Below are 24,358 nucleotides of genomic sequence, written 5' to 3'. Positions count from 1 at the left end.
GCATCCGGCAAGAACAGGGGCTGTAGCTTCCCTCAACCTGCATTCCTCCTAGGGTTCTTCCTTAGAAGGGTAAAGGGCAGGCAGACCCCTCCTGGCCCCCTCCACATACACATCTGTGGCTAGAGGGGCCCTTACCATCATCTCTACCCCAGATGCCATCCAGGCAGGACAGGTCACCCCCACCCGCCACCTGGAGTGAGGTAGAAAGGAATCCTGAGGGCTGGGCTAGTCACAGACAGCGTTCTTCTAGGACAGTCAGAGAAGAACCCAGAATGCAGCGGGAGCCAGACTGGGAGGGGGGAGGGTCAGGCTCCCACGAAGGCTCCCTGGAGGAGGCAGTGCAAGCTGAGACCTTAAAGGCGGTGGGTTTCTGGTAAGCAGCGAGAGGGCAAGAAGGCGTTCCAGGCGAGAGGAACACCTGCAGCAAAGGTGTGAGGTTAGAAACGCTCAGGGCACGCGTGGTGGGTAGGATCTGATCAGCGCTTGGGAAGAGGGGCGGAGGGTGGGTTCCTGGGCCAGAACACGCTGCCGGGGCATGCACACACTTTCCCCGGCGCAGTAATACTGGGAGAGTTGGCCCCTACCCAGGAAAGGCCTTGGCGGGAGCAGAGCGGGCAGTGGGCCATTTTAAGTGGCCAGGGTTTGGCTGAGAAGAAACCAGCCTTTTTTTTTTTCTTCTTTTTTAAGAGAGGGATCGGGTGGCGGTGGGGATGGGGATAAGCTCTTATAGGAACCCCTAGCTCAGGGCTTCTGCAGAGTCTCTGGCCCATGGGCAGAGGTGAAGGTCGGGACCAAGGATTACCTTCTCCCCCAACCCCCTATCTCTACTCCCATCCCCCACCCGTTTCATCCCCAGAGTATACTTTCCAGGCGATCTGGGGGTGGGGGGTAGGAAGGGGGCAGAGGAGGGAACGTTTGATGGGATTATAGTAAACTGCCTCGGGCTCGGTGGCGGTTAGGGCGTGTAGGAGGCCTGGGCTCTGCCACCGCCGGGTGGCCTAACGGACGCTCCACGCTGCTCCGGGCCTCAGTGTACCGATCTGTAAACGGGGGCCGCGAGCAGAGGTGGGGATCTTCCCGACCTGCTCGGCCTGCCGGGAGTGTCGGAGGCTCTCGGAACGCGTGCGGGAGAGGGCCGGGGGGAGGGCGGCGGAGGGGCGCGGGAGAGGCTGGGGGCCGAGAGCGCCCGCGGCGCTGGCGCGGGGTCAGAGTCCACAGGGAGGCCCGCGGCCGCTTAGTTGGCTCGGTCCTGGGGGTGCGGTGCCTCCGGGGCGGGGGGGCGGTGCCACCGGGGCGGGGCGGGGCGGGGCGGGGCGGCAGGCGGGAGGCCCGGCGTGCGTCAGCGCCGTGAGCCCCGGAGTTTTCCACTGACGAGGAGGGCGGAGCTGCGGGCGGGGCCGGGCGCAGCCAGTCTCCCGCCGCCGCCGCCGCTGCCGGACGCGCAGAGCGAAGGGCTGCTGGGCCGACGGCTGCCCGCCGAGCTAGCGAGCGAGCGAGCGAGCGAGCGAGCGAGCGCGGGGTCGCAGCGCAGGGGGCGTTCCCGGCCAGGACGCGGGTCGCGGCGTTGCCCGTGGCGAGCGTCCGGATCGCAGGTCAGCACCGTGGGCTCCGGGCCAGGGGACGGGACCTTGAGGAGGGGGTGTCTCGCACGGGACGCGCTGCTTCCCGGACCCTGCCGTTTGCCCCCCCGCCACTTTGAGCGGGTGCCGGGGCGGGGACAGCCCGGCCCCGGACGGCGCGCCACGGCCGGAGTCCGGGTCGGGAGACCGGGAGGCGACAGTCTCAGGTTTTCCGCTCCCCTCCCCCGCCGCCGGGACCCCAACAGGTCCCGGCGCCCCGAGCGCGGGGCGGGTGGCTGCCGAGCCGGGGTTGCGCGCTGGCGGCGGGCTGGCGACGGGCGCGCGTCCGCGGGTGAGTTCCCTTTTGACCCAGTTGCCTGAGAACTTTTCAGAAGTTCCTCGCATGGCCGGAGCAGGTGACATTTGTCGCCTTCCTCCTCGGGCTCCCCCCGGGGGCGGGTGCCGGGGCTGCGGCGAGTGCCCGGCGTCAGTCAGGGAGGGAGTGGAGGGGTGAGCGTGGAGTGAGGCTCCGTGAGTCACGGACCCCGGGAGGGAGGGAGGAGGAGGGATTGTGTCGTACGCTCACCTGTTTGTCAGTCACCGTCACACGCAGAGGCCACCGCTGTGAGTCACGGGCGCAGCTCCATCGGCCACCCGCGGGCACATGTAGGCTTCTCCCACGTACGGCTCCCTCCCCAGCACGTACTTCCTACAGGTCCTCAGTTTCCCCTCCCCGGGGGCCCTTACACCGTCACGGCACTGTTGAGATGCCCACACTACAGCAGCCGTCACACACTTAGTCACTCCTGCTCCCTGGCACAGTCACACACCGCCCACACTCCTGACACAAGGGGGTCCCTCCCCGGCTCCACTGCCCACTCGACACCTCCACTCAGATGTCTCACAGTCCTCTGGAGCGGAACTCATAGCTTACCCCCAAATCCTCATCATCACTGCCTTCTTTGGTCCCCACCTCCAGAGGTCACCAGGTTCCCTTCCCCTTTCTCCTAAGCCTTTGGCCTGTCATCTCTCACCTAGCTCTGGCAGCTTGGTCCAACCGGTCACACCCCCTTCTGTCCCTTGCTGAGCCATCTTTTTAAAATGCAAATCTGGTATTGTCACTCCCTACTTCAACCCTTCTGTGGCTTCCTGTGCCCTCAGGCTAAAGCCTGCCCTGTCCGCCCTGGCTCCCTGGCTCCTGAAGCCCCGTCCCAGGCCGCCCCTTCCCCCTCATCTCTCTGCCTCTTCCTCTTCAAGTCCCTCATGCTTCCTGTGCCCCCCTCTCTCTCTGGAGCTTTTCCTACATCCCATCCTTTACTCCAAGAGACCTGTCTTCACCCCAAGCTGTACCCCTCCCACCCTCCATCCCAACACTCAACACGGTTTGTAACTCATTATACTCCTCCCCACTAAACTCAAAGCTTCAGGGGGGCAGCACTGGTCTGTGTCTTGCTCCCTGTATGCCCAGGTGTGTGACACAGTGCTTGGCATGTCATAGGCGCTCCATAAATATTTGTTGAAGGAATGAATGAATGAGAGTGAAGGGGGCCTCGCTTAGGTGGAGGAAGCAGTCTCTGTCAGGTGCAGTTTCCTTTCTGCAGGAGCAATTGCCTCATGTAGCCTGCAAACATTTGGCACCCCCCCCCCCCCCCCAGTGCCAGGCCCTGGAGGCCAAGGCTGAGGAACTGTCCCCTCCCCTGGGGATCACTTTTGGAGGGATGGGTGGGGGAGGGGTGTGCCAAGGCTTCCTGCCTGCCCTCTCTGGGCTGCCCTGGCTGCCTTTCTAGCCAATCCCCGTGGGGGCCTGAGGTGCTCAGAGGTGCTCTCTCCTTCTGCCAGTAAGTAGTTCCTGAAGATCCGAGGTCATCTGACCCCAGGTACGGCGGGGAGCTGGCCTGGCCTGGCCAAGGCCTGGGACTCTGAGGTTAAAGGACATTCTTCAAATTCCTGAAGGAGGGTGGAGGCAGCTGAAGGTGCCCCCTTCCCAATACCAGCTCTAACTGGGGGCCAGGGCATTGGGACTGCTGTGGTCGAAGAGGAGTTGGTGTGACTTTTCAGAGGCCTGGGGATTCCTGCCCCCAAACAGCCTTTGTTTGCCTGGTACCCAGGGTGAGGTGGCCTTCCCTCGGCTCACATGGTGTGGCCTGAGTGTGTAGATAGTTGTGGCTAGTAGGGTGGGGAGGCGCCCCTCCTCCTCCTGGGCTGTCAGCTTCTGTGAGTGGTGACGGCAGGGCGGCCTGATTCTCAGGGCCCAGGCAGATCCCGGAAGAAGCCTGGTTCTCTTCGATTCAGGGCCTGTCTCTGGGGCTCCTTGGGGGTGTGGTATTTCTGTCTGAGCCAGCTCCTGGGAATTGCTTTTCCTTCCTCCAGGACCCTCGGAGGGGGCTGTGCTCACCCTGGGAACGGTGCCACGGTCAGGATCTTGATTCCTGAGTAGCTGCTGAGGGCCCCTCCCCCACCCTCTGACTCACTGTCTGACACTTTTCTTGGACTCTTTCACTATCTCTCATTCCTTTTCTGACTTGGCCTCTCCTGTCTCTGGCTGAGTCTTTTTGTCTCATCTGCCTCTGCCTCTCTCAGCCTCTGGATCCCTAGGTCGGGCGGCCAAGCACAAGAGCCAGGGGCTCTTCCTCCTCCCCCAGTGTCAGGGAGGAGATGATTTCCCATTTCCAGGTCTGCAGAGTTTGCTGGGTGCTCCTCATTAGAACCTGCACCACAGGCTGTAGCTTTCCTGTGTCCCTGTTTCCCTGTCTGCAGCCTTGGAGTTTATAACCCCCTCACCTTAAGCTCCCATTCTGTAGACATCCCTGAGGCAGAGCCAGGGTGTCTGGCTTGAACCTGCTTCCTTAACACTCCTTCTATTTGTTTACTCTTGGGGAACCTCCTGAGATGCCTGTGTTGGCACCTGCCTGCAGCCTGAGCTTCCTTTTCCTGCTCTCAGAGTTACCCCCTTCTGGGTGCTATTCTTGCTCAAACCCTCAGGCACAGGTTGGGGGATGGGCACGTCCTCCCCTCCAACTGACTGTGACAGGAGCAGGAGGAGGGCACACTGACCAGTGGGCCCCAGAGACCTCATGTGCCTAAATCGTTTCTCTGTGTATACCTGATCTGCAGCATCAGCTGCCTACCTCTGATGGTCCTCAGGAGCCTTCTCTGTGCCAGACTCTATTCCAGGCACAGGCACAGTGCCGATCAGGCTGAGAGGCCTTCATCCTGGCATGAGGGAGATGAGCAGTGAGGCCATTGCAGGACGGGGCCGTAAGGGCTGTGGTGGGGGAATCCCAGAGCCCGCGGGAGCCCAGAGAGGCATGTAGTGGGGAGGAGTGAGGGTTTCAGGGAGGCCTTCTTGGAGGTGACTTCTAAAGGGGAGTGAGGCTGGGTTCCAGCTTGTGCAAAGGCCAGGAGATGAGCAGGTCGTGGCCATTTGGGCAACTGCAAGTTCAGCTGGAGTATAAAGTGAGGGGGGTGGGGAGAGTCTTGCATGATGAATCTGGAGGGGAGGCAGCAGCCAGGCCTTTTTCAGCCTCTTTTGGAATTGTGGACTTGATCCTAAGGGGTCCCCTTAGGGAATGATTTTCTGCATGGGGGTGGCAGTAGATAGACACGTGGTTTAATAAGATCACTCTAGCTGCAGGGTAAAGAGTGGCTGCGGGCAGGGGGCAGGAACAGAGGCAGGGGACATGGGTAGTAGCAGTGGAACAGAGACATAGGGGTAACAGACTTTCAGAATTGAAGGTGACATACGTAAAATGCACAAAGTATATGAATCTTATGTGTACAGTGAGATGTTTTAGACACTCATGGAACCACCACCCAGATCAACATAGAATATTTCTAGACACCCCTCACCCCCGACCCCCACCCCTGCCCCGGGAAAATTCCCTTATGACTGTCCCCAGTGCATGCCCTTCCCACTTGCTGGATAACCACGATTCTGAATTGTATCATCACTGATTGGGTTTGCCTTTTCTTGAACTTCGTTCACATGTAATCTTGTGTCTGGCTTCTGTCACTCAACATGATATCAGTGAGATCCATCTGTATTGTGTGTATCCAGGAGCTCTTTCTTTTTTTCTCAGTGTAGAATGACACATTCACCAAGCATTTACCACTGTTCTAAGAACCTGACATGTAATGATTCACGTAAACTTCCCATCCCTGTGAGGTTGTAAGACAAAGAATTGAAGACACAGAGAAGTTAAGGAACTTGCCCAGGGTCACCCAGCCAACTGATAGCCAAGCCAGGGTTCTAATGTAAGCAGTCTGGTTCTGGAGCCAAGGTTTTCTTAACACTATGCTGGGTGGCCTCCGTGATACCTACCAAGTCTGTGCCTGGCCTTGTGTGGCTTAAATGAGCTAATGTGTACTTCCAGGACTGGGTGACTGGATGTGGATGGAGGGAGACAGGAAGGAGTTGAGGATGACTGCAGGTTTCTGGCTTGAGTAAGTGGGTGGGTGGCAGTGCTGTTACTAAGATAGGGAACACAGGAAGAGGAACAGATGGCATGGGGGGTGGGGAACAGAGACAAGGGGTTCGATTTGGGGCCTGCAGTATTTTGTTTCTAAGGGATGGCCAGGCAGAGAGACCAAGTGAGCCTTTGGTTTGGGGGAATCTCAGGCTTAGGTGTGTGATTAGGAAGGCATTCAGCACCCTGTAGACAGCATCTGGAGTTTGGGAAAGGATGGGGTCTCCCAGCGGGATTGTGGTGGGGACAAGATGCGTGGGTTGTGGTTTGTCCTTGTGTGTTTCTGTGTCTGGGTGCCTCTGTGCTCTGTCTGCTTGTGTGTATGTGAGTGTATGCCTACCTCTGGGCCATGAGTTCCTGCATCTCCTGTGAGAGCCTTCAGGTCAGCTGAGAGCTGGGTTGTGTTTGTTTGTGGTTTGACCCTGGGGGGTGTGGGGGTGCCAAGCCTGAGAAACTATTTGCTGAGAAGCCCCCGGAAACACCTGTGCGTCCTCCTTCCCTGGGCCCGTTGTTGTTGGAGGATTGGCAAGTCGGGGAGCTTCTCTTGCTGCTCATGTGCCTGTGGGGAGAGGCTGTCCCTGGGATGAATTTCATCTAGCAAGTTGGTTGACGGCACACCGCCTGGGTCTGGGATCCACAGATTTTGTGGAAGGCTAGGCAAACGGGGATAGAGGTGTTTAGAAAGGACACCTGAGTAGGGGAGATCGCCAGCCTTCTGGTTGGTTTTTCCTGTTCACTCTCATTTCCTGTGATGGCAGTGGGGGAGGGGCTCCCCAGCACTGGGGCCTCTGCATCGTTTCCCCTTCCTCCTGGTGACCTCCTGGGGCCCAGCCCTGAGTGCTCAGGAGGCACAGAGAGACAAGGTAGCTGGGCTCAGCCCTAAGGACCGAGTCCTTTGGGGATTCCCAAGCAGTGGAGGGGGTTGTTATTTGCTGCAGCATTTCAGGGAAGGAACCCCAAGTGCCCTCCACTCGATTGAGGCCAGCCAAGCTGTGGGAATCTCTGGTTGCACTCCTGTGGAGGGCTGAGACCCTTAAAGGGGAGACACAGCGAGCAGTGTATCCTGGGGTGCTCCAAGTCACCCAGCTACGGACGGGAGAGCGTCGTCTTGGCCGGTCAGTTTTACTAGAAGAGGGTTTTTTCTCAAGGGGAGAAAATAATTTCCCTAGGAAGTTATTTCAAACAAACAGGGTTAGTATTGGAGTGGAAGGCAAGATGAAGGTGAATTTTGAAGATCAAACAGGAGATGCTAAAGAGACACAAAGCCCAGGTGGCTCTGGCCCCAGTCAGGCCTGGAGGCCGGGGACTTCTCTTGTGGGCGGGGGTTTCTAAGGGAGAGTCCGAGCAGCTCCATCACAGGAAAGTTGGACGCTGGAAATTGGGGCTGGTGTCAAAGCCACCCTGTTCCTTGAGTCCTGGTCAGCCTGGCCCTGAACGAGGGCCCGTTGCCGGGGTGTGCGGGGCGGCGTGTCTGTGGGTGTGCTAGGGGCAGGAGGAGGAGGAGGAAGAGCCACTGTACAAGGGCCGTGCAGGCTGCCGGCGTGCGCCCAGCCTCACACACACAAAGGCACACAGATGCAGCTGTGTGAATCACCCAGCCAGTGAGTCAGCCCCAGGATTCCTGCCGGGGAATGAGCGTGGCCAGGCTGAGGTCTGTCGGTCCATCTGTCGGTCTGGCGTGTGCTTGCGTGTAGGTGGGTTACAGGAGGTAGAGGGGAAGGTGCCCGGCGCTGTCCCAGGAAGCCTTTGGGGCAGAGGTGGCGGGAGTCTGTAAGGGCCAGGACGAGGGTTTGGATCTCAGTGCTCCGTCTGGTGCAAAGAAGCCTACTAGAGACTTGGCCTTGGCACGTAGGGCTCCTCGGGGAGGGCCTGGGCTGCCTCGGAGGGTGGGTGGGAGAGGTGATGGCCAGGGCTGGGTGCCCACCTCCTGCCCTCAGGCCTGCCACCTAGAGCTTTCCCCTTCCTGTTCCAGGCTGTCTGTGCCCAGACCCCAGCGTACCCCTCACCACCATGACTGGGCTGCTGAAGAGGAAGTTTGACCAGCTGGACGAGGACTCCTCCTCGCTCTGCTCGTCCTCCTCCTCTTTGTCCTCCTCGGGCCGCCACTCTCCCTCCTGCTCCCCGAGCTCTTCGGCCTCCCCATCGTGGGACTTGGATGAGGAGGGCCCCTGGGATCAGATGCCCTTGCCTGACCGTGACTTCTGTGGCTCCCGAAGTTTCACCCGTGAGTCCCTTCACCCTGGGAACGCATTACACCCCTCTTTCCTTCCTGAAGATGAAACTGGGGGGCCCTGATGAAGTCGTTCTGGCCTCTGGAGGTCGTGTCCCCATGGCTTTCCCTACTTGACTCCCCACCTCATCCACTTCCTGGCCTACAGGGGTCACTCGGGAATGCCCCCTGTCCAGAGGTACTTGGGTCCAGCTACATTCACCTTTAACCTTGGGACTCTCCAGCTTAGAAGTCATCATGTTCAGGGCAGGGCTCCTCAGTGGCCCTGGGGCCTTCCCGCCCAGCTCTGTCCCTCAGTTCCTGTTTTGTTTCTCCAGCTGGCTCCCTATCCTCTACCAACTGAACTGCCTGAGTCCCACACCCCACGCTTCTGTGCTGCGGGGCCTGTCAGGCCGGTCCCTCGCCTAGCAAAATGCTGTTTGGCTTTGCCTGAACGCAGTGAAAAGGTTTTTTCCCAGTTATTTTTTCAAGCTTGCGTAATTCTGATTCCAAACTGACAAAGGTGGCCCTAGAGCAGTGTTTCTCAACCTTATTTTTCATTATTGCACCCCGAACCCCAAGGAGCCCATTGAGACATTTTTTCCCTGATCCTCCCCACCGTGATGTCTTAATACCACAGATATGTCTATTTATGTACTATATGCATATCTGTACATTATACATGAAAAAGTATAATTTTTACCAGATAGAATCTAACAGTACATTAACTGACTAAACTACTATGGGTTTACTCTGGAAATACAAGGATGGTTTAATACTATAAAATCTAATCATATAGTTTACCAAATGACTATGTCAGAGGAGGAAAAATATAAGAGCCGCTGTAGATACTGAAAGAATATTTGATAACATGTAATATTCCTTCCAGATAAGACCCTCTGTATGATAAGAATAGTCAGGAACAAGATGAGGACACTGTCTGTCACCACTGTTAGCTGACATTGTTCAGGAAGTGCTAGACAATTCAGTTAGCAAAGAGAATGAGAAATATACTGGATTGGGACAGGCAAAATTGCCATGATTTGCAGGTGTTCGACTACATGATAAATTCAAGAATATGTATACAGAAAACCTATTAGAAGGGAATTCCCTCAGGTAGCTGGGTACACAATTAATATATTAAGTTTAAATATATGGAATTGCTAAGATTTGATTATTTCATGGTAACTTCTTATGGTTCAACCCAATAAAAATCAGTAATATACCAATATATATATCGAATATGCCAATACATAGCTTACTAATCAACATACTTAATAACTTATAAAGGGTAGACCTTTCTAAGCTTGTTGCAAAATGCAGAAGCTATAAAGGAAGAGCTCAATATACTTTTGATTACATAAACCTTAGAAATCATTTCGTAAAAGCCCACAAGCAAAAATAAAGGACTAGCAGAAACTAACACAACATTGTAAAGCAACTATACTCCAATAAAGATGTTAAAAAAAAAAAAAAGGACTAAAATATTTGCACAGATAGGTTAGATGATTAATGTCTAATATGGAATATATATAAAAAGCTCCTACAAATAAATTTTTTAAGAACTATAGAGGGACTTCCCTGGTGGCCCAGTGGTTAAGACTCCGTGCTTCCACTGCAGGGGGCACGGGTTCCATCCCTGGTCAGGAAACTAAGATCCCGCATGCCGCATGGCACTCACCGCCCCCCCCCCCCCTCCCCCCGGCTACGAAAACAAAAAAAAAAAGAACTACAGAAAACTGTGCAGGGGAACAGTTACCAAATGGCTACTAAAGATGGGAAAGATGTTTAATGCTCTCATTTGGACTGGTAAATAACAATGAGCCAGTGTTGACGTAGGGTGATGTTGCATTTTACCAGTTCCAGTCTCGGCCAGGCCGGCTCCTAGGCTCAGATTCATTTCTTTTTTGGGGTGGGAGGGGTGTGAGGAGAGATGGTTCAGCATCACCTCCTGGGGGTTAGGCCCTGCCTCACGGAGAACTAATGCCCGCCCCTTCCCTGCCTGCCTTCCAGCCCTGTCCATCCTGAAGCGGGCCCCCCGGAAGCGCCCAGGCCGGGTAGGCTTCGATGGCATCACTGTCTTCTACTTCCCTCGGTGCCAGGGCTTCACCAGTGTGCCTAGCCGCGGCGGCTGCACCCTGGGTATGGCCTCCCGCCACAGTGCCTACCGCCGCTTCTCCCTGGCCGAGTTTACACAGGAGCAAGCCCGGGCACGGCAAGAGAAGCTGCGCCTACGCTTGAAGGAGGAGAAGCTGGAGGCGCTGAGATGGAAGGTGGGGAGACCCTCTGCATGGCCCTCGCCCCAGGAGTTGCTCGGAAGTCCTAGCCTTGGGGGGACAGGTGTCAGGGTGGATGCCGATTTGCTTGTTGTGTTTTTGGGAGGCCTGTGGGGCTGTGATTGGCCTGATCAGGGTTTGCTGCCAAATTATCTGCAGGCAGATGGGTATAGAAGGTCTCCTGTTTGCTGCAGGGCTGGGGGCGTGGTGCCTGAATATGCCTGACCTCACTGGGGAGGGGGAGTGGATGGGACACCGGGGGTCGGTGTGTCTGTCTGGGGGAGGGGGTTTGTCCACGAACTGGGGAATGACGTGAATAGGAAACCTGTTTGCAAATGCCCTGAGGGTGTTTTCTTGGCTGTCCCATTCACTATGGCATCCACAGTGCCCAGCCCAGAGAGAGTAAGCACGTGGCAGGGAGGTATTTATCAAGTGACCGATGCTGCCAGAAACCGCATCCGTGTCTGCCTCTCACGTCCCTCCTCTCTTCTCTGGACACAGCTTTCGGAGACCGGGATACCCAAGACAGAGGCCGGCCTGCCGCTTACAGTGGACACCATAGATGATGCCTTTGTGGAGGAGGATTTGGCAGTGGCCATGGCAGGTGGCCAGTTGGAGGAAATGACCTTCCTCCAGCCCTACCCAGCCCGGAAGCGGCGGGCTCTGCTGCGGGCCTCGGGCGTGCGGAGAATCGATCGCGAGGAGAAGCGAGAGCTGCAGGCCCTGCGCCAGTCCCGGGAGGACTGTGGCTGTCGCTGTGACAGGGTCTGTGATCCTGAGACCTGCAGCTGTAGCCTGGCGGGCATCAAGTGCCAGGTACGGGAGCCAGGCGGGGCTGGGAAGGCGAGCCTGAGTCAGGGGCTTCTCCGGGCTCGGCCGGATCCTCACCTGCACCTCTGCTTTCTTTGCAGATGGACCACACAGCGTTCCCCTGTGGCTGCTGCAGAGAGGGCTGTGAGAACCCTAAGGGCCGTGTGGAATTTAATCAGGCGCGAGTTCAGACCCATTTCATCCACACACTCACCCGCCTGCAGCTGGAGCAGGGGGCCGAGAGCCTTGGGGAGCTGGAGGCCCCGGCCCAGGGTGCCACATTCAGCCCCAACGAGCAGGTCCTGGCCCCCACGTTCCCTCTGGCCAAGCCCCCCGTGAGCAGCGAGCTGGGAGACAACAGCTGCAGCAGCGACATGACCGATTCGTCCACAGCATCGAGCAGCAGCGAGGCCCCCAGTGGCTCTGCCCACCCGGCCCTGCCTGGCCCCAGCTTCCAGCCCGGAGTGGACGATGACAGCCTGGCTCGGATCCTGAGCTTCAGTGACTCTGACCTGGGTGGAGACGGGGAGGAGGAGGAGGAAGGGGGTGTGGGCAGCCTGGACAACCTCAGCTGCTTCCACCCAGCTGACATCTTTGGTACCGGTGACCCCGCTGGCCTGGCCAGCTGGACCCACAGCTATTCCAGCTCCAGCCTCGCGTCAGGCATCCTGGATGAAAACGCCAACCTGGATGCCAGCTGCTTCCTCAATAGTGGCCTTGAAAGCTTGGGGGAAGGCAGCCTCCCCGGCCCCCCGGTGCCAGCCATCACGGATGCCAGCCAGAGCAGCTCAGTGGACCTGAGCTTGTCCTCCTGTGACTCCTTCAAGCTGCTCCAGGCCCTGCCAGACTACAGTCTGGGGCCCCACTACACCTCCCAAAAGGTGTCTGATAGCCTGGACAACCTCGAGGCGCCCCACTTCGCCCTGCCTGCCTTTTCTCCCCCTGGGGACGCCAGCACGTGCTTCCTGGAGTCCATCATGGGCTTGCCTGAGCCAGCCGCTGAGGCCCTGGCTCCCTTCATGGACGGCCAGTTGTTTGAGGACACTGCCCCAGCGTCGCTGGTGGAGCCTGTGTCTGTGTGAGGGTTAGGGTGCCTTTTCCCGGCCCCAAGAGCCCTGTTGCTGCTTCGTTGTAATTGGGGGCTCCCTGAGGTCTGTCTGTATGTAACGGTCTCCCATTGGCTGGCTCCCATGTGGGCACTCCTAATTTTCATGCAACACTCTGGATTGATTTATTTATTTTTGTAACCTTCTGTGCTGAAGGGGGACCGGGGGGGGCACTTCCCCTTTCAGCCGCCTGGTCCCCCATATGCCCACACCCTCTCTTCCACTTCCATGGCCGTGCCAGGAGCAGGAAGAAATGTGGCTCCCCTGGAGCTTTGCAGACTCCTTTTCGGTCTTGTATGATGTTCCTAAGCCCAAAGACAGCCACACAGGGCTGAAATCAGCCACTTCTTAAGGCTTCTTCTGCCACCCTGAGCCCTAGACTCATGGGTGGCTGAATCCTCTGGACTGTGAAGACTATAATTTATTTCCATAATAATTTATTTGGAGACTAGGTGGCTGGCAGGCAATGCTAGGGTCGGGGTGGGACACAGACCCCTGCGAGTCCCTTTGCCTTTTAGTCCTGCAGCCCTGCCCTTGCCGGGACTTTGGTGTGGACCAGGCATGGATTTGAGCCCTCTGTCTAATGTGGCAGCTGCCCTGCTCCGGCTGGCTGAGCAAGCCGGGGCTGGCCTGGGACAGCATCTGGGCAAGGGGCACGGGCTGGGCTGACCAACCGTGACCAAAACCCTCTTCTGCCCCACGCAGCCCCCTCTCCTTCCTGTCCTCTGCCCCATCTTCCCCCTCCCCAAAGGCCGCAGCTTTTATTCCAAGCCCATCAATGTAGGAGGGGGAAGCAGGAGGCCCAGAGAGGGCAAGGGGCTGCCCCAGGGCCTGTAGCACGCCCCTGACCACTCAGGGCTTTCCAGGCACGCACTCCAGCCTGGTCCCCCTGCCCGTACCCTAAGGCCAGTTGGCCAAGGGCGAGGGGTGGCTCCTTACGGCTCATGCCGTTTGTTTGCAGATGTTGAGTTTCGCATCATAGTTTCTATATTGTCCCTGAGTATTAGAACTGTAATTTATTCATTTTTCTGTGTCTGTGCCAAGAAGCCCAGGCTCTGGGCCTGCCGTCTTGCCTAGGAGGCCTTGCCAGCCTGCGAGCTTGTGGGAACACCTTGTACCTGAGCTTACAGGTACCAATAAAGAGGCTCTATTTTTCAGTGTGGTCTGCGTTTGTGGATCTGGGAGCACATTTGTGGGACCAGGAGCACAGGTACACCCTCAGGTGGCAGTGAGGAGGGAGGGGGAGGGGGAGACAGGCCCTGCTGGGCAGTATGGACATTGAGGCTGTGTTGGGGATAGAAGTGGGGGACACACTGGGCCTCTTTCCATGCCAGCCAGTCAACTCAGAGACAGGAAGCCAGCGAGAAGAGGCTGGCCAGGCAGATGGAGCAGTTTTCCCCGTGGATGAAGCCATCTCCAGTGGTCACCTGGTTGGTGGTGGGGAGCAGCAGCAGGGCAGTCTTCTGGGACAGGGCTGTCCGCTTGGGATGGGTGTGGGCTTCTTCCCACTCACCTGCACTGAGCTGGGGCCTGGCCTTGAGGGTGAAGCGGGCAGTGGGATATGGCTGGTGCAGGCCTTATGTGGGACTGAGTGGCTGAGGTCCTTGGGGACTTGAGCACCAGAAGCTGCAGAACCTCATCCATCTGCACCAGCCAGACCTGTCTGACCTGTCCCTGGCAGCTTGGGCCAAAGGCCAGAAGAGCAGGCTGCACTCTGCCCCAGGGGGCCCCAGTCTGGGGGCCTGAGGAGCAAGGTTGACCTCCCCTCTAGGAATAATAATGATTTATACAAGTGCTAGGAGGGGTCACTGAAAAGACCCGACTTGGGTCTCCCTGCCTGTGCTGGGCACCCCTTATTTCCTCTCTATGGCTTACTGGTTAAGAGCACAGACCCAGAGCCCCAGGGTTCGAATCCCAGCTCTTATACTAACTAGTGAGGTGACTTACGCAAATTATTTCCCCTCTCTGTGCCTGGGTGTCCCCCGTATTGTCCAAATAATAACACTGCTCACCTCACAAGCTTGCTCAGTTCATACGCACCCAGTGCTCAGAGGAGTGCCTGGAACATGTAAGCCTCGGGTGCGTGTCTGACTTCCCATTCTGTTTTCATGTGTCTGCTCTATTTCTGTATGTTTTATCCTCTTTTTCTGCCAGTTCTGTCACCCTTTAGGTATCTATCGCTTGTCTCAGGACATGTGTAGACATGGTCATGTGGTCATGTCATCAGTGGAGTGGCCGTTAGAGAACTCATGGCTTGGAGTCTGGGCTATGGTGGGGCTGCCTGTCCCTGGTACCAGCTTAGGCAGGGACAGCCAGGTCTTAGGCGTCTCAGGGTGGAGTATTCTGGTACATCAAGTTGTCTTGTGTCCCCTCTCACTGATCCCTGGGAGCCCTATTGTAGAGATTGCTCCAGCACGCATGATCCAAAACCTGGGTCTCTCCAAGGGTCCTGAGGCTCTGCTCTGGCCAGCCTGGGGGTCTGGGTGGCAGCCCCCGACAGCTCCAAAACTCTGGCTGGGAGCCCCTGCAGGCTCCCATCCCGTGGCCACAGCCCATGGCTGGACTGAGCCTACCCACTCCCCATCTAGGGTCCCAGGGTCACTTGGGTTTTTTTCTCAACATGATCCACCCCAAGAAACTAGGTTGTAAAGCAGATCATAATAAAGGCAGCTGGCTTCCCATAGGAAGGATGGTGGTAACCTGGGGAAAACGTTCCAGATCACTGACTCATACCAAAAGGCCATGCACGTGATCAGCAGTATGTTATAAAGACAAGGCTCGCAGCCATCAGGGATGACTTAGGCTGTTCTAGAAGGGACCCTTACCCGTTCACTGTTCCCAAACCTTAGTCACTGGACAACTTCTCTTGAAAACTCTGCCATATCTGCATTCTACTCATACTAAGTATTTTACTTTATATCAATTATATCAATATGCTTAAAAGTTAGAACCATTCTACATAACAGCACCCGCAAATTCATGAGTTTGTTGTACTGTTTTTCTCTATAAGGATGATACTTAAACACATAGTTATTAAACTTTCAAATGTTTGCTGTATATCATTAGCAGGGATTTGTACCATGATCTGGGAACACAGAGATCTAGTCTAATTTCCTGCCACAGATGGGGACACATACCCAGAGGGGAAGGTCACACAGGGAGATTCTAGGCCTCCTGACTCCCAGTTCAGAGTTCCTTCCCCTGAGGTCAGACTGGCCCATTAGTGCCATCCTGCAAAACAGGAAGAGAGGTATTGGGAGCACACCAAAGGTGACCTCTGTCACCCTCTTGCCAGTTACAATTAACACTATTCATCTACACAGGGACCCCTGCTTTTGTCCCCTGAGGTGTTAAAAGGGTTCCTCGAGGATGAATTAGTTGGTCACTGTCTTTTACTAAAGATGAAGTAGGAGCTAGTTTTTCTTGGGATGTATTTTCCTGCCAGAGGCAAGAGTAATCAGGGTTTGTCCCAAACTGGTAAGGACCAGCAGATGCCGGCTGAAGACTTGGGGAGGGGGAGGCAGAATGCATGGACAGAGTGGGCCTGTTTGGGCCTCTGCCAGGGAGGACACAGGGGGCAGCTTGGCAGAGAGGAGCAGTTGCTTCTTTAATCCAGGATTCTGGGGACCAGACAGGAGAAGGGAGGCTTGTACGGGCCAACATAAAAATATTAAAATAGCTGTAGGGTATTTTTTAAACCACCTCTTTGCTCCCCTTTGGCCTCTGAGAGTCTGGGATAAAAGTGGGGCCCATTAGAAGTTGCCCAGTGAGCTCAGTGGAAGCTAAGCTGGTTGATAGCTTTCTTCCCCAGAGCAAAATTGCTTCTTGTGCCTTAAAACCATAAAGCTTTGGGATGTCCCTTAGACCAGATTAGGCATGATTCACATAAACCACACACAATATAGAAATGGGAAGAATATGTCATTTTCTGACTCTCTTCTCCACTGACCCACTTCCCACCCCCTCCATGAAACTTCTGTAGGTTGATAGTTTCCACCCACCCTGGCTCCCACTGACCACAGCTAGGGCCTCAGAGACCCTTGGGCCTTTTCCAAAATTTCTTCTCTGATTCTGGGGTAGTTGGGGTGCTCCTTGAGGACCTGGGACCGAGAGAGAAAGGGTGTGAAGCACCAGGCAGGGCTCCCTGCCGCTGCAGCAAGCCCCCCACCACTGTCGGGGGCTTACATCGTGGCAGACTTCGATGGCCTCCACGAATCTCTTGTCCTTCAAGTAGTTGAAAGCGAGTTTGAAGCCTGTCCAGAGGCAGGAAGAATGCAGACAATGGGTGGCACTCCGGCGACCTGAGAACCCCTCTGGTTCCCACAACAGCCAGAACGTAGGCCTTGTGTTGTGGGGTGAGTTTGTTGGTCCTCCGGCCCAGCTCCCTCCCGCACCCACGCGCGCCTGCCTGGCTGCCTTACCGCTGGCAGGGTTGGCATGATGGCTGTACTTCCAGGCCAGCTCATAGTTGGTGGCTGCGTCCTTGTACGACTGTTCTCTCTCCATGATGAAGCCCATGTACTCGTAGGCCTTGCAGCAGGACTGCAGGGAAAGCCGGTCAGAGCCTCTGCAGAGGGGAAGCCACATCCCGTCCCGGTGGGGGCAAGGGATGGGCGGTGGGTGCATTCACCCAAACCACTCAGGGACTCCAGCAGCACTGCCCACCTTGGCGAGGGGTGAACTGTGTACCCTCTTCTCAGCTGTGCCCACTCTGGCAGGACCCCTTCCTCCGCAGCCCTCCTGCCCTGACCTGCAAACGCCCCTCCCGGCCCCACCAAACCCTCCCTGCACGCTGCCCCTCGACCCCATTAACCCTTCCCATCTCTCCTCCCCATTCCACGTTCCCCTCTCCGGGCTGCCGGACACTGTGCGCCTCCTCTTGCCTTGCTCCGCGTTCCCATCCTGCTCTGTGGTCCACGGGAACCCTCTTGTCCCGCCTCTTCTCATCTCCCTCCTACCCCCGCATCTCTGCCCCCGAAGCCCATGTGCCCCTCCCCCGACCCTGCCCTGACAGCCGTGCGCCCCTTGCCTTGTTGTACTGCATGCAGCGCCGCAGCAGCTCCGAGGCCAGGTCGAACTTGCCTCCCTGGCAGTAGATGTCGGCCAGCAGGAGCCAGCTCTTCTCCAGGTCCTCGGCCTCGGCCAGCGTCCATGGGGCCTTGGCCAGACGCTTCAGCTGCGTGCGTGCTTTGGGGACCTGCTTCAGCAGTGAGTAGGCCTGTGCCACGGCCAGCAGGGCAGGAATGCTGTCCTTCTGTGCGGGTGGGAAGCAGGTGTTGCCTCGCCCGGCCCTCGGCCGCCCCCCACCGCCTGCCTACCCAGTGGGCAGCTGGTGCACCTCGGCCTGGGCCATCTCAATGAAGGTGCCCAGTGCCGCCTCCATGTTAGCCTTCTCCCTGGTGGCCAGCAGGCACAGGCTCTGCAGCAGCCGCAGCTGGGTCTGGCCCCAGGCCGAGTGCGGGTAGAACTCCCGCAGCAGCTTCTCAGCAGTGCGCACGCCGTGCTGCTCCAACTCCTTCCTGTCGGTGGAGCCGCGGGCATTGGATGCCAAGCCGGAGGGCAGAGGGCGCTGGCCTGCCAGCCTGGCCCTCGCCTGGCCTTGACCCAGAGGCCACGGGCTCTCTCCGCCTTCCCCCAGGTCCCGCCCCCGCCCTCGCTGGCCAGCTGGGCCCTCACTTGCTCTCAGTCACCAGGTTCTCGAAAGCCTCTCCACCCACGATCTCATTGTCTGGGTTCAGACAGATTTGCACCATGTAGTAGGTGGCGCTCTGGCCCCAAGTGCTGTCCTTGCGCGCTTTGTTTAGGAACTTCAGGGCTTCGTTGGGTTGCCCTACGTGCCTATAGTGGAGGAGAGAAACACCAAGAATCAGACAGGGAAACTGAGGCCCGGGGAGTACAGGGACACACAGGGGTCACTCTGTGAATCTGCACAATGCAGGGGCAGGATCGCTGGTCTCCCTGCTTCCTGATCTGGAAGCTGAATTTCTGCTTCCCTAGCAAATGCCAGCATGTCCATTAGGGACAGCCTCCTGCGCGTAACTGCCGACACACCCACCCCAACCCACCAGCAGTAGATGCCTCTGCAGTAGTTGAACCCTGGCTCCAAAGGCACCCGGCTGGACACCTTCTTGGCCAATTCAAAGAAGGCAGGGGCGTCCTCAAGTTTGCCACTTCTTCGTAGCAGATCGATTAGTTTGTTCAACACAGGAAAATTGTCTAAAACAAGAGAGCAGAAACCTTCAGGCTCTGATAACCAATAGCTGAATCAGGTAGGGAGAGGCAGGGAGGACCAGGAAACACTACCTGTCTGGGCTGAGCAGGGGCAAGCCAGTGGCTCCAGTGTCTCCACTGGTCTCCACTGAGACACAATAAAGTAGGTACTCTTATTGTTCCCATTTACAGATGAGGAGACTGAGACACAAAGAAGTTAAGTAATCTGCCAAAGGTTACAAAGCTGGTAAATAGAAGACCAGGATTCAGACCTAGACAGTCTGGTTCCAGGACCCGAACTCCTAATAGCTGTGATTGCTGGGTGACTCTGCTGTGGGCCTGGCCGGGGCTCCACCCTGAGCCTCGTGTCTGGCCCCTTCCCCAGCAAGAAGCAGTGGTTTTATGTTGCAGTGAGTGGGCATGGAGCTACATGTCAGGGGAGAATTTCTAGCTACCTCTAGGTGGCTGTGACCTCAAAAGGGGACTTATGTTGAGCCCCAGTGTCTGTGATTTGGGGATAGACAGGCTGTCTCGGGTCCAGTGCCAAGCACTGCCCTGCCTGAGACCAGGAACTGGCCCCTTGGACTCGGGAAGGGCCAGCACGTTCCACTGGGCCTTTATCAGTTTCCTGCCTCTCTGGGAACAATCAGAGAGGAGGGGGCTTCCTCTGCTCAGTCAGGAAGGAGGGGAGAGGGCCCACCCTTCTGGGGGGAGAGCAGCCCTCGCTTGTTGGGAACCGACACAGGCAGTCTCAGTGGGTAGGCTCGATGCAGGCAGTTACCTGGCGCTTTCTCTAGGACTTGGTGGTAGTGGTTGATGGCAGCTTCGTATTTCTGTTTTCTAAACATCAGGTCAGCCATCATCTATCAGAAAACACGCGATGCTGGGACAGCAGCTTGCATGGGCATGGCGGGGAGGCTGTCGTGGGAAGTGGGTGGGTAAGGAGGGAAGGTAGGAGAGGATTTCCGAGGTAGCCTCTCTGGGCGCTGGGAGAAGCTGCCACCGGAGAAGCCCAGAAGAGGGGGCAAGGATGGAAGTAGGAAGGAAAGGCTGGGGGTAGACACGCGAGGAGCTAGGCCCTCCACCCCTGTCTGAGAACTACCAGCTCCAGGCAGCGAGGTGGAATGGGGGCTCCCCACCTCCGCTGGGGCGGCCCTGAAGGTGGTCTGGGTGACAGGGTGGAGAGGGGCAGGACTGGGGATGGCTCTTCCCACACACTTCCCGAAGCCCCAGGAACCTGTCCCACCCCTGCCTTCAACAGTTGGGTGTGGTTTCCCCCGGAGTGAATCAGCCTCACCACCTCCCCTCAGATTGGCCCGGGAGGTCGCTGCTGCCCCCTGCTGCCAGCCCGCCCCTCCCATCCGAAGGGCAGCGGGTCCAGTGCTGAGTCCTGCTGCCTGACAGCCCCTCAGGGCCGGGTCAGCCGGGCACCTGGGGTTACGGGGTTAGGAAGCAGCCCACATGCGGTCGCAGGGACCCTGGGGAAGGCAGGAAAGAGGGCCCGGAGCCTCTTACCACGGCGGCTGTCTCATGGTTCTTCTCCGTCTGCAGGAGGATGGCGCAGTGCTGCTCGCACAAGTCCAGGTGGCCCTGCAGCAGGTAGAGCCGTGCCAGCTCCAGCACCACCTGGACAAGACCAGATACAATAACTAACCAATGCACATCATGGGAAAGCTCAGGGACCGATGCCTCGTTCTCTCACACCCAAGTTCTATCAGCTCTGCCTTCAAAATATGTCTCTGATCCGCTGGGATGGTGTCTCTGGCTTTCCCCTTCTCCCACCCAATACTCTAGTCACACCGTGCCTTTTACTAACTAACCGCTGAGAGTCGGGGCCTGGTTTACTCATACTCATCCTTCAGCTTCAGCTCCGACCTCATCTCCTCTGGGAAGCCCTCTGTGCCCCAGACACCGGGACAGGTACCCCTCTTCTGAGCTCCCACAGTGTACTGAGCCCCATGCGGGTATCACATGGTATGAGAACTGCATGTGTACTTGTCTGTACCCCATGCCTGAGGGCAGTCTATGGGCAGAGACCGTGTCTTGCCCCACTGCATCTCCAGGGCATAGCTCAGTACCTGGCTTGCACATATTGGGAATCTGTTAAATGAGAGCATATTAAATAAATGAATGGGTCTGTCACTAGGCTCTTCATCTACCCTCCGCCTGTGAACTCCAGCCACCGTTCCCTATCTGAAGCCACACCTCCCACAAGACTTCAAACCTCCTTGGAAGCTTAGCCTGGGCTTCATGCCCAAAGAGCCCCCAGCAGCCACACTCTCATTGTCTCTCCATCTGCAAGGGGGACCTGAAAAGGGCAGACTTGCAGCACCTTTCAGCAACACCTTCTGCGCTCCACCCTCCACAAGTGGCTGTCCAAAGCGAGGCTTCCAGGGGACTTCCCTGGTGGTCCAGTGGTTAAGGCTCCGTGCTCCCAAAGCAGGGAGCCCAGGTTCGATCCCTGCTCAAGGAACTAGATCCCGCATGCATGCCGCAACTAAGAACCCGCATGTGGCAACTAAGACCTGGTGCAGCCAAATAAAATAAATAAATATTAACAAACCAACAAAACAAAGCAAGGCTTCCAGCCTTGCTCCGAGGGCTGTGGTGGGTGAGGGTCCTGGGGTCAGCTGGAGCAGGCCCCCTCGGCACCAGGGGCCTGTGCCCCTTGCAGGGAGGCACAGAGAAGGAACTGGCCTCCGTCCCTAGTCAGGGAGCTCTGAGAGGCTTCGTGGCCCAAGAAAAGGAAGAGGGTCTCGCTCTTGAGGACCCACCTTATTTCAACCCCCACCTTATTGTCAATGGGTGAGTAGGAGAGGGCATCTTTGTAAGACTGCACTGCCTTGGCATACTCCTTCTCTGCCAGGTAGTACTCCCCAAAGTGGATGCAGATGGAGGCTGCCAGTTGCTTCTGGGAGGGGATCATTTCTGGTTGCTCCAGGGGAACACGCTTCAGGATCCGAGACTGGAGGTCCATGGCCTTGGGAAAGCAGTAAACTCTGCATCAGAAACCCAGAGCCTGATGTGCCAGATCTCAGGCCAATTCACAGCAAGTCCCCAAGCTCTCAACTCAGGGCCAGCTGTCTTAGCAAGGGAATCTCAAATGCCCTTGAGCAAATCTGGGTCGCTCTGGACAGGCAGGGCCACTGGCTGAGTACCCAGGAGGTGAACTGGCACAGCCTCTGGGGCAGGAGCAGAAGCAAAGGCACTCAAACAAAACACTCTATTGTACTTGACTCGTTTACCTGTTTCCATCACACCTTGGTACTCACTGTATCTAATTTGCTTCAGCTGTCCTACAGGCTAGGACAAGCACACAGTAGGTATTCAACGCAGGCTGTGTTTTGATGGGTGCATTTGTTCTGAATACTGCCTTGCTGGGAACTTGAGGCGGCCCCCACAAATGTCCATGACATACAGTGATCAAGTGAGTAACCAGAGAGCATTGGGGCAAGAGGAAATGAGGATGCCAGGGTTAAGTTTCGGGAAGTGGGCACAGATCAGCCCCGGGTTCCCTAAGGGCCAGACTGAGGAATGGAAATCCAGAGGGAAACAAGGGGATAAGTCACCTCAAGCAGTCCAAGATGTTCTACAACCACAGAATACACCCCAGGGGCAAGTGCCAGGCCACACCCTCGGGTAGAATGAGTGAAGGACTGGAAAGAATGGCCAGGAGTCTCACAGCAGGAGACTTTGGGCTGGGACAAGCCAAACCTGGTTCAAATCTCAGCTCTACCACTTACTAGCAGTATGACTTTGGGTAGATTTCTTAACCTCTTTGAGCCTTATCTGTTAAATAGGAATGTCACAGTGCTTAGCTCAAAGGGCTACTGTGAGAATTAAATAAGAAAGCAAAAAGCCTAGTACAGAACTCAGCACAGAGCATTCAATGCATGGGAGCCTGCTGGCATTATCTATTATTATCACCACAAGCATCCTTGAGGACAAGGCACTGTCTTATGCCCTGCATTCTCCAGCCCAGCCCAGGCGGGCTTAGAGCACTTCCATGCACAATCAATAAAAGAGCAAGGCTGGGGGGATAAATGCAAGGTGGAGGTCGGAGGTGTAACCTAGATCCTCTTTTGAGGACCAGGCCTGGAGCCTTCCAGACCTGCAGTCCTATCCTGTCTTCAGCTCCCATCAGGAAATGGCAGATAAAGAGCTTGAGTCTACTTGTCAATTACCTTGTTCAAAGTGTCCATCACATCTTCTTTTTTATGGCTCTTGTAAACCTTTGCCAGCAAAAGCAAGCACTTGACATCATTCATCATGGATGGGATGTCTTTGACTGCAAAATGGAAACTCAAAGTAGCATTTTCTGGCCCCTGGGAAGTGGGGGATGGGGGAGGATGGAGGCTGGGTTCAGAGCCCCAACCAGTGCCCGTCCCCCGCCCCATTCTGCAGGAGAAGAGGGTGCGGGCCGGGGGCAGTCTGTCTGCTCGAAGGCTAGGGGAGTGAGGATGCTGACTCACCAAAGTCATGATCCAGTGCCTGCTTCAAAACTTTTTCTGCTTTGTTGAACTTCTTTAACTTCAGGAGCAGTTCAGCCAGATCGCAGCACAAAAAGTCCTGTCCGCTAATCTTCTGGGCGGCCTCATAATAATTAATCGCCTTAGTGCACACAGGAAATATTGGCATCAGGTCTGGTTTTACTCGCGAGCGCCTCACACCGTGTGCACACCGCCCCACTCCCCGCCGCAGCCACCGCGCCTGTGTGACCCTCCAGATCACAGAAGCCTCAGAGGCAAAGGCCTCCCTCCTGGCTCAGGGCCCGAGCCTTAGCCTCGGCAGGTGGTGGGGGGTGGTGGGGAGTTGCTGAGTCCTCCCCTTGGCACCCTGTTCAGCGGGGTCTCCCCTCCCATCCAGCCTCCCACCCATGCTCCCTCCTCCATCGTCCCTGCTGGGCTGGCCCTCCCCACCCCTTTCCATCCCAGCCCAGCCTGACCTTGGTGTACTGGTGGGTCTTCACATAAGCTTGCCCAATCCTGCTGATCAGGGATGCGTCGTGTGGGTTCTTTCTGTAGGCCTCGTCGTAGACCTCGAGGGCCTTCTCAGGCTGGTGGGGAAAGGGTCCGCAGTCTCTCTCTTCCCTCTCACTGGAGAAGTAAGTTTTGGGGGGAAGGGGGCCACTTGGTGAGGTCATGAGACCTTCACTCACCTCCTGAATGTTCATGAAAGCATCACCCAGTAGCAGGCTGGTGTGAGGGCCAGGCAGATGTTCACAGAGCTCCCTGCAAAAGTAACCAAAACCTTCGCTCAGCCCTGTGCATCCTTCCTATTCCTGAATCCATCTCCTCTTCTTTCCCACTCATTCTGGCTGACATTCTTTGATTTACTCATTCATTCATCACTCAATACTTACTGGCTCAGATGAGGCATGGTGCTAGCTCCCTTAGTTCAGGCTCTCCTCATCTGTCATCTGGACCACAGCCGGCACTTCCACCCACTCCTCTGGCCTCCACTCCCAAACCCCCAGACCCCTCTTCATGAGGCAGCCTGCTCTTTCTAAACCTCCAGTGTGACCATGTCACCCCACTATTTGGTTTCCCACTGCTCTTGGCATCACCTCCCCTTCCTCCTGAATTGCCTAGATAGAGTTTTGCCTGAGGAAGGGGACCAGGGCGGTACCCTTGAAGTCCCAATGTCAAATCGTAGAGACAGTAACTTGGGGCTTCCAATCCCTGCTCTCCATCCTCCTTCACTCACATTGGTACATCTAAGT

At 56.6% G+C, this 24,358-nt stretch overlaps 2 protein-coding genes across 10 annotated transcripts in view; one reads left to right on the top strand and one right to left on the bottom strand.

Annotated features, from left to right (window-relative positions):
* Positions 1–1,436: 1,436 nt before the first annotated feature.
* On the top strand, positions 1,437–13,583 carry CSRNP1 (cysteine and serine rich nuclear protein 1). Of its 2 annotated transcripts, none has more exons than XM_068556859.1 (5): positions 1,437–1,592; positions 7,998–8,249; positions 10,248–10,507; positions 11,012–11,326; positions 11,422–13,583. In XM_068556859.1, the coding sequence occupies exons 2-5, from the start codon at positions 8,036–8,038 to the stop codon at positions 12,400–12,402; spliced, it is 1,770 nt and encodes a 589-aa protein (XP_068412960.1). In that variant the 5' UTR covers positions 1,437–1,592; positions 7,998–8,035; the 3' UTR covers positions 12,403–13,583. The 2 variants fall into 2 exon arrangements, with proteins under 2 accessions (XP_068412960.1, XP_068412961.1); XM_068556860.1 differs by lacking the exon at positions 1,437–1,592 and adding an exon at positions 5,071–7,140.
* Positions 11,121–24,358, bottom strand: part of TTC21A (tetratricopeptide repeat domain 21A) — a 35,509-nt gene continuing 22,271 nt past the window's right edge. For 2 of the 8 annotated variants that reach the window (XM_068556851.1, XM_068556855.1), the window contains 14 exons: positions 23,582–23,867; positions 23,109–23,247; positions 22,821–22,924; positions 21,428–21,616; positions 20,152–20,262; positions 19,418–19,499; positions 18,492–18,642; positions 18,103–18,264; positions 17,765–17,945; positions 17,456–17,680; positions 16,848–16,968; positions 16,612–16,679; positions 16,428–16,526; positions 15,349–15,657 (listed from right to left, as the gene is read on the bottom strand). In XM_068556851.1, coding sequence (XP_068412952.1) covers positions 16,449–16,526; positions 16,612–16,679; positions 16,848–16,968; positions 17,456–17,680; positions 17,765–17,945; positions 18,103–18,264; positions 18,492–18,642; positions 19,418–19,499; positions 20,152–20,262; positions 21,428–21,616; positions 22,821–22,924; positions 23,109–23,247; positions 23,582–23,867 — 1,897 coding nt within the window. In that variant the 3' untranslated portion in view covers positions 15,349–15,657; positions 16,428–16,448. Of the gene's footprint in view, positions 11,833–15,016; positions 15,127–15,347; positions 15,658–16,427; positions 16,527–16,611; positions 16,680–16,847; positions 16,969–17,455; positions 17,681–17,764; positions 17,946–18,102; positions 18,265–18,491; positions 18,643–19,417; positions 19,500–20,151; positions 20,263–21,427; positions 21,617–22,820; positions 22,925–23,108; positions 23,248–23,581; positions 23,868–24,358 lie in introns of those variants that run through there. The other 6 variants (XR_011075592.1, XR_011075593.1, XM_068556854.1 and 3 more) reach the window with 6 other exon arrangements.

The sequence above is a fragment of the Eschrichtius robustus genome, chromosome 12 (genome assembly GCF_028021215.1).
Source record: "Eschrichtius robustus isolate mEscRob2 chromosome 12, mEscRob2.pri, whole genome shotgun sequence".
NCBI lineage: Eukaryota > Metazoa > Chordata > Mammalia > Artiodactyla > Eschrichtiidae > Eschrichtius > Eschrichtius robustus.
This window is presented reverse-complemented; position numbering and strand designations above follow the sequence as displayed.

What these genes read in the sequence shown, in the direction of transcription:
- CSRNP1 (XM_068556859.1), top strand. Translation starts at nt 8,036, where the DNA reads ATGACTGGGCTGCTGAAGAGGAAGTTTGACCAGCTGGACGAGGACTCC. An exon ending in TGGCTCCCGAAGTTTCACCC is followed by an intron (nt 8,250 to 10,247) that starts GTGAGTCCCTTC and finishes CCTGCCTTCCAG; the next exon opens with CCCTGTCCATCCTGAAGCGG. An exon ending in TGGAGGCGCTGAGATGGAAG is followed by an intron (nt 10,508 to 11,011) that starts GTGGGGAGACCC and finishes CTCTGGACACAG; the next exon opens with CTTTCGGAGACCGGGATACC.